Source organism: Caloenas nicobarica, chromosome 5 (genome assembly GCF_036013445.1).
Source record: "Caloenas nicobarica isolate bCalNic1 chromosome 5, bCalNic1.hap1, whole genome shotgun sequence".
NCBI lineage: Eukaryota > Metazoa > Chordata > Aves > Columbiformes > Columbidae > Caloenas > Caloenas nicobarica.
The window spans coordinates 4,934,880-4,943,471 of record NC_088249.1 but is presented as its reverse complement, the minus strand read 5'-3'; the positions used below and the strand labels follow the sequence as shown (position 1 = coordinate 4,943,471).

Below are 8,592 nucleotides of genomic sequence, written 5' to 3'. Positions count from 1 at the left end.
ACAGCCAGCAGTGCCCAGCTCTCCCAAGACCTGCTGCCTGCTGCCCAGTCCCTTCCACACCCAGCCCAAGGGTGTCAGGGACACAGGCCTTATCTTGCAGGTGCTGATGGTTTGTAGCTGCTTTGTGTTCATTAAGTAGATACAAGTTTGATAAGTATGAGCAGAATTTTCAATATGTAGTATAAGATTTCAACAAATTTTGCTTACTAAGTGATGTGAAACAGACAGTGTATTAAAAATCCCACAGCCTTCTGATTCAAAGTGATTGATTCTATTTCAAACATGCTTACTTAAGCTAAATGATTAATATAAATATTAAATTGGGCTCATCCAGTGATCTGTGATTAGTAAAAGACCATTACCATACAGCCGTGCTTGTATAGCAGAGAGACGTCAAAGTAGGCTCAACCAGGCTGCCATCTTGAAGGAATTAAATGCTTGGCTCGTAGTCAAATTGCATAGAGTGGGGGAGGTCTGCAAGAGCCTCCTTGCACCCACAGCTTATCGGTGTTCAGTGAGTCATTCTGCTTCCTTGTGGATTTCCTAAAAGGGATTCTGGGCTCAGCTACAGCTCAGGCCTCTACCTCCTTTGGAGCGTGTACCAAACTGCTGCTGGTTTGGTTGGGAAGGGTCAAGTGCATGCCTCACACCTGGGCACGTGCTTTCGAGGGCATTGGTGTTCCTAAGTGTTGGTGACTTTTTAAAAGCCACTTCTTAAGAGCACAGGACTGGGAAATTACTATGTGTTGCAAATCAAACAAGAGGAGCAGAAGGCTGGTGTGGCTGGCCAGGGCTCTCTTTTGGGAACTTAGGCAGCAAACAGAAGTGTATGGGCTTAGGAAAGGGATTTGGGGGTTGTGGTTACGGTTAAGCTCAAGAGGAGTCAATAATTTGCCCTGGAAGGCAAAAGAGCCAGCCGTCTCCTGGGGTGCATTACACACAGTATAGCTAGCCAGTTGCAAGAAGCGATTGACTCACTCTGCTCAATCCTGGTGCGGCCTCAGCTTGAGTACAGTGTGCAGCTTTGGGCTCCACAACACAAGCAAGATATAAAAGTGATAGAAGGTCTGCAAAGGAGGGCAACAAAGATGGTGAAAGGACTAGCAGGCATGTCCTGATGAGGTGCAGCTGAGGACACGGTGTTTGCTCAGCTTAGAGCAAAGGAGACAGAGGGACAACCTCATTGCTGTCTGCAGCTTCCTGTGGAGGGGGAGCAGAGAAGGAGGTGCTGATCTGTTCTCTCTGGGGTCTGCTGATAGGACATGAAGGAATGGCTCAAAGCAGCTTCTAGGGAGTGGATGTCAGGAAAAAGTTCTTCATGGAGAGGGTGATCAAGGACTGGAACAAACCCCCACCAGGAAATGGTGTTGGCCTGAAGCCTGTTGGTATTCAGGAATCAATCAGACAATGCTCTTAAGATGCCTGAGCTAGATTTGTGGTGAACGGAATTAAATTAAGTTGGCAGCGCGTCACAAGTGGTGTTCCCCAGGGCTCAGTACTGGGTCCAGTTCTCTTGAATATCTTTATCGATGATCTGGATGAGGGGATTGAGTGCACGGTCAGTAGGTTTGCAGATGACGCCAAGTTGGGTGGGATTGTTGATGTGCATGAGGGTAGAAAGGCTCTAAAGAGAGATCTGGACTGGCTGGATCTATGGGCCGAGGCCAACTGTATGAGGTTCAAAAAGGCTGAGTTTGGGTCCTTCACTTGGGTCATAACCACCTCATGCAACACTACAGGCTCAGGAAAGAGTGGCTGGAAAAGGACATTGATGGCTAGGTGAATATGAGCCAGGAGTGTGCCCAGGTGGCCAAGAAGGCCAACAGCGTCCTGGCTTGTATCAGCAATATGGTGGCCAGCAGGACGAGGGAAGTAATCATCCCCCTGTACTCGGCACTGCTGAAGTTGCACCTTGAACCCTGGGGTCAGTTTTGGGCCCCTCACTACAGGAAAGACCTTGAGGTGCTGAAGCGAGTTCAGAGAAGGGCAATGAAGCTGGTGAAGGGTCTGGAGCACAAGCATGGTGGGGAGCAGCTGAGAGACCTGGGGGGGTTCTGCCTGGAGAAAAGGAGGCTGAGGGGAGACCTTATTGCTCTCTACAACTACCTGAAAGGAGGTCGTGGTGAGGTGGGGGTTAGTCTCTTTTGCCAGGTAACAAGTGTTAAGAAGAGAGGAAATGGCCTGAAGTTTCTCAAACAGCTGAGGAGGGTTGGAAGCGAGTTCCAGTTAGGCGTCGCAGGCAACCCCCCTCCCTACCTGCTTTGCTTCCCCGGGTGCCCCTCCGTAATAGGTTTGAGGCCCTGGATATTGAAGAAGATGTAGGTGGGGACGTGGTGCAAGGGCCACCTACGAGGTCACATAGGAAGAGGCAATTGACTCCACGCCTCAAGACTGCCTCCGATAAAAAAGAAAGAAGGGTAATTGTCGTAGGCAATTCCCTTCTGAGAGGGACGGAGGGCCCGATATGCAGAGCTGACCCTCAGCATCGGGAAGTTTGTAGCCTACCTGGAGCTCGGATCAGGGACATCGCCAGGGCGCTCCCCAAACTGGTGCGCCCAACGCACTATTACCTCCTACTGATCTTCCAGACAGATGGGGAGGAAGCGGCATCCCGTAGTCTGAGGGGAATGAAGAAAGACTTCAAGGCCTTGGGACGAATGGTGAAAGAGTCTGGGGCTCAAGTTATCTTCTCTTCCCTCCTTCCATTTTTGGATGATGATGTGGGATGGAATAGAAAAATTGAGTCCGTAAATGATTGGCTTCGGGACTGGTGCTACAGGCAGGGCTTTGGGTTCTTTGATAACGGCTGGTTTTATAAGACACCAGTCTGGTCAGTGATATGTGGGAAAGGTTTATCCCACAGGGGTAAAAAGATGCTGGGACAGGAATTAGCAGGGCTCATTTGCAGGGCTTTAAACTAGATTTGAAGGGGGATGGGGTTGTAGCTGGGCTTGCATCAGTGGGGCAGCATGCTGGAATACATAAAGACCGGGAGGCTCCTCAGGCCCCTAGGGTGAAGTCGGTGTACTCGGCTCGCTCCCTGAAGTGCCTGTACACCAATGCGCACAGCATGGGGAATAAGCAGGAGGAGTTAGAAACCTGCGTTCGGTCAGGAGATTATGATCTGGTGGCATTAACAGAGACATGGTGGGACAGCTCACATGACTGGAATGTGGTCATGGATGGCTATGCCCTTTTCAGGAAAGACAGGCCGGCCAAGCGTGGTGGTGGAGTTGCTCTTTATGTGAGAGAGCAGCTACAATGTATAGAGTACTGTCCAGGTGCGGTTGAAGAGCAAGTTGAGAGTCTGTGGGTGAGAATCAAGGGGCAGGCTGGCAGGGGTGACACTGTTGTGGGAGTCTATTACAGGCCACCAGATCAGGGTGAGGAAGTTGATGAGGCCTTCTACGGGCAGCTGAGCGTGGCCTCACAGTCACAGGCCCTGGTTGTTATGGGGGATTTTAACTACCCTGATGTTTGCTGGAAGGACTACTCAGCCAGCCAGCCTCAGTCTAGGAGGTTCCTCCAGTGCATTGACGATAACTTTCTGATGCAAATGGTGGAGGAGCCGACTAGGAGAGGTGCGCTGCTGGATCTCGTCCTCGCTAACAAGGAGGGTCTGGTTGAAGCAGTAAAGGTGGGGGGCTGCCTTGGTTGCAGCGACTATGAAATGGTGGAGTTCAGAATCTCCTGTGGCGGGAGCAGAATACCAAGCAGAATTGCAACCCTGGACTTCAGCAGGGCCAACTTTGGCCTTTTCAAACAATTGCTGGAGGAAATCCCGTGGGCAAGGCTGCTTGAAGGTAAAGGGGCCCAAGATAGTTGGTTAACATTCAGGGACTGCTTCTACCAAGCTCAAGATCAGTGCATCCCGATGCGCAGGAAGTCAAGGAAGGGAGCCAGGAGACCTGCGTGGTTAAACAGGGAACTGCTGGGCAAACTCAAGTGGAAGAGGAGGGTTTACAAATCGTGGAAGGAGGGGCTGGCCACTTGGGAAGAATATAAGGCTGTTGTCAGAGGATGTAGGGAGGCAACAAGGAAAGCTAAGGCCTCCTTAGAGTTAAACCTGGCGAGAGGGGTCAAGGACAACAGGAAGAGCTTCTTCAAATACATGGCAGATAGAACTAACACCAGAGGCAATGTAGGCCCACTGATGAATGGGGTGGGTGCCCTAGTGACAGAAGATACAGAGAAGGCAGAATTACTGAATGCCTTCTTTGTCTCTGTCTACTCTGCCGGAGGCTGTCCTGAGGAGCCCCATACCCCTGAGGCCCCAGAGGAAGGCAGGGCAATGGAGGAGTTTGCCTCAGTTGATGAGGACTGGGTTAGGGACCAGTTAAGCAATCTGGACATCCATAAATCCATGGGTCCAGATGGGATGCACCCGTGGGTGCTGAGGGAGCTGGCTGAAGTCATTGCTGGACCACTCTCCATCATCTTTGCCAAGTCTTGGGAAACGGGAGAGGTGCCTGAGAACTGGAGGAAAGCAAATGTCACTCCGGTCTTCAAAAAGGGCAAGAAGGAGGACCCGGGCAACTATAGACCGGTCAGCCTCACCTCCATCCCTGGGAAAGTGATGGAACACCTTATCCTTGGTGCCATCTTAAGACATATCAAGGATAAGAGGGTCATCAGGGACAGTCAACATGGCTTCACCAAGGGGAAGTCATGTTTGACCAACCTCATAGCCTTTTATGAAGACATAACAAGGTGGATTGACGATGGCAGAGCAGTGGATGTGGTCTACCTTGACTTCAGCAAAGCATTTGACACTGTCTCCCACAGCATCCTCACGGCAAAACTGAGGAAGTGTGGACTGGATGATCGGGTAGTGAGGTGGACTGCAAACTGGCTGAAGGAAAGAAGCCAGAGAGTCATGATCAGTGGGGCAGAGTCTGGTTGGAGGCCTGTATCTAGTGGAGTGCCTCAAGGGTCAGTTCTGGGACCAATACTGTTCAATATATTCATCAATGACTTGGATGAGGGAATTGAGTGTACTATCAGCAAGTTTGCTGATGACACCAAGCTGGGAGGAGTGGCTGACATGCCAGAGGGCTGTGCTGCCATCCAGCGAGATCTGGACAGGCTAGAGAGTTGGGCGGGGAAAAATTTAATGAAATATAACAAGGGAAAATGTAGAGTCTTGCATCTGGGCAGGAACAACCCCAGGTTCCAGTACAGGTTGGGGAATGACCTATTAGAGAGCAGTGTAGGGGAAAGGGACCTGGGGGTCCTGGTGGACAGCAGGATGACCATGAGCCAGCACTGTGCCCTTGTGGCCAAGAAGGCCAATGGCATCCTGGGGTGTATTAGAAGGGGGGTGGTTAGTAGGTCGAGAGAGGTTCTCCTGCCCCTCTACTCTGCCCTGGTGAGACCTCATCTGGAATATTGTGTCCAGTTCTGGGCCCCTCAGTTCCAGAAGGACAGGGAACTGCTGGAGAGAGTCCAGCGCAGGGCCACAAAGATGATTAAGGGAGTGGAGCATCTCCCGTATGAGTAAAGGCTGAGGGAGCTGGGGCTCTTTAGCTTGGAGAAGAGGAGACTGAGCGGTGACCTCATCAATGTTTATAAATATATAAAGGGTGGGTGTCACGAGGATGGAGCCAGGCTCTTCTCGGTGACAACCAACAGTAAGACAAGGGGCAGTGGGTTCAAGCTGGAACACAAGAGGTTCCACTTAAATTTGAGAAGAAACTTCTTCTCAGGGAGGGTGACAGAACACTGGAACAGGCTGCCCAGGGAGGTTCTGGATTCTCCTTCTCTGGAGACATTCAAAACCCGCCTGGACGCCTTCCTGTGTAACCTCACGTGGGTGTTCCTGCTCTGGCAGGGGGATTGGACTAGATGATATTTCGAGGTCCCTTCCAATCCCTAACATTCTGTGATTCTATGATTCTGTGATTCTGTGATTCTCCAGAGGAGGTTTAGGTGGGGTATTAGGAAAAAGTTCTGCATTGAAAGGGTTAACGAGCATTCAAAGAAGATACCCAGGGAAGTGCTTGAGGCACTGTGGCTGGAGGTACCCAAACATGTGTAGATGTGGCAATTAGGGACATAGTTTAATGGTGGTTTTGGCAGTGATAGGTTTGCAGCTGGACTCAATGTACCTAAAGGTCTTTTCCAACTTAAATGATTCTATGATTGTGTGATTTATCTTGAAGCTTGCCCGGTGCAGAGTCAGGGGTTGGCCTAGATGGTCCCTGTGCACACCTTCCAACCCCAGGATGTTCTATGATTATGAGATTGCCATGGGCAGGCAGAGGACAACAAACCCAACGTGAAGCGCCACGCAAGGGCCCGTGAAGAACATGAACTCTGGCCCAGCCTTCACCGGGATGCTGGGGCAGCTGTGAGTGGGGCGCACGGTCAGGGCTGGCCGGCGGGCGTGCCTGTGACGCGCTCTGGCGCCTGTGACATCAGAAGGGACGAGTCCCCGCGGGGCGGTATACAAGGGGCACCAGCGGCAGCGCTGCCCCAGTCCGGTCTGGGCCAGCGGTGAGTGCGCAGGCAGGGGGAGGCCGGGCTGGACAGGGGCCGGGGCAGAAACGCGGCCCCCGGCGGTGGGTTCTCGCCCTGCATGGAGGGCCTGGCCGCTCGCGGGAGCACCTTGGCCAGGGCACGGAGCCGCCGCTGCTGGGGCTGGGGCAGCCCTTGCTGCCTCCCAGCTGCCTCGGCCCCGCTCCTACCTGCCCCAGCTCCCTGCGGCCCCCAGCCCCGCGCCCCTGCCGCCAGCCCCCTCCCTCCCACCCAGCCCCACTGAGCCCCTTCTCTCCCTTCTCCTGCAGGCCATGGCTATCATGGACATTTTCTTTGTGCTTTGGCAAATTCTTACCCTGAACGTGCAGCCAGTTGGCGATGAGCTGGATGAGGAGACGTGTGAGCGCATGGAGCAGCGTGCGGAGATGCTGAACCGGGAGATGACTCGGCTGTGGCAGGAGGTAGAGGAGATGAGCCAGGAGCAGTGGAGCCCGGAGCAGACGAACCAGGAGCAGAGCAGCTTTGCCTGGGCATCCCTGCTCCTCTCTGCCTTGCAGCACTGGCAGTTCTGGGCCGTTGCTGGAGTCCTGGTCCTGGTCTTCGGGCTCTGCCGGTGGCTCAGGAAACGGAGCCGTGAGCCAGAGAGCGAAGAGGAGAGCTCTGACAGCGACGTGGAGGAGGAGGAACACGAAGACGGGAATGATGATGCAGATGACGCGGGAAGGTTTTTTGAGGAGCAAATCGAGTGGCCAGTTCAGCACCTGGACAGAGATATCGAGATTGTGAGGGACCTTATGGAAATCTTCATCCTTGTCTTCCAGTATCTCTTATCAAATACTAGTTTCCCAGTGCTGGAAAAAGCCATTGAGGTGGGCAGTGCCTTCGAAGGTTGGAGTCCTCATGAGGAAGACATCACCTACCGCCTGCTTGTGCCCTTGAAGGCTCCCCGTGGACACATCTTCCATCTGGAGCCTAGCCCCGTGTGGCCAGCGAGGAACTTTCGCATCCGCGTGGAGTTGGTGTGCACCTGTGAGATGGAGCAGCCGGCAGGAGAAACACGTTGCTTCCTCCACGACCCCGAAGAGGAGCAGAGGAGGAATGAGGGCCCCAGCATCCTACAGGACCTCTGCACTGACTCCTACCTAGATGTGCAGAAAACTGCTCTCTATTTCCAGATTTTTGTGAGACGTTTCTGGAGGATTCTGCCTATTTCAGCCAGATACCGCCTAATAGTGCTGCCCTCCGACCGCTCCTGCAAATTCCGGTTGACACAAGGCCAGGAGAAAAGGATTTTAATTGAGTTGCTTTTTGGAGTGCAGGAAGGCAACTCCGACATCTTCCTGAGCAGCCAGTATGCAGAGGCTGCCTACACCCCAAGCACAATGTGGCCAGAGAGCTACGCTGTGGCAGAGATTAACTTCTTCAGGCATATCGCCAGCCAGGCACAGCCCGACAGCTTCCACCTCAGATGCCTGCAGCTCTGCGCCCGCACCCTGCTGGGCAGAAACTTTTCCACCCATACATTGAAGACAGTTGTGATGCACCTGCTGACCATCATGCCCCTGTCAGAATGGCACAGGAGGCATTTCTTGGAGCGGCTGGAGGACATCATGGGGTACCTGCAGAGCTGTGTGGAGAAGAGATGCCTCAACCACTTCTTCATTGGCAATGACAACGTGCCTGAGGAGATCATCTTGCCCCCTGAATTGCGAATGGCTGAACCACTCAACCTCTTCCAGCACCTGGTGCAGGATCCTGATGCCCATGAGAACGCACTGGTTGAGTTTGAGGAGCTGCGACATCGTCTTCGTATACTGGTTCTCCACGGACGCTGACAGAGGTCTTCCTGCACAGAGCTGTGTTTGTGGAGGTCACAGCTACTGGCAGGCGACCGTGTCATCCAGGAAGAAAAACAGAGGGGAGAATGCAGGGCATGGAAAGGAAAGGAAACACCCTGCGCGGCAGCCCTCTGCCAGGAATGGCAGTGTTCCCCTCTCGATGGTCTCCCCAGTGCAGCAGCCAGATATGACAAAGAGGATTTTCACCCTGCTTTCCCCTCTCACCATCACGGCCATGGTGACGATTTCACATTGGCCCAGATACTCTTGCTGGGAG

General features: G+C 53.0%; 1 protein-coding gene across 1 annotated transcript; it reads left to right on the top strand.

Moving 5' to 3' along the window:
• Window positions 1-6,788: 6,788 nt before the first annotated feature.
• Window positions 6,789-8,312, top strand: LOC135989555 (inositol 1,4,5-trisphosphate receptor-interacting protein-like 1). The gene has a single exon (XM_065636467.1). The coding sequence runs from the start codon at window positions 6,789-6,791 to the stop codon at window positions 8,310-8,312; it is 1,524 nt and encodes a 507-aa protein (XP_065492539.1).
• The last annotated feature ends 280 nt before the right edge of the window (window positions 8,313-8,592 follow it).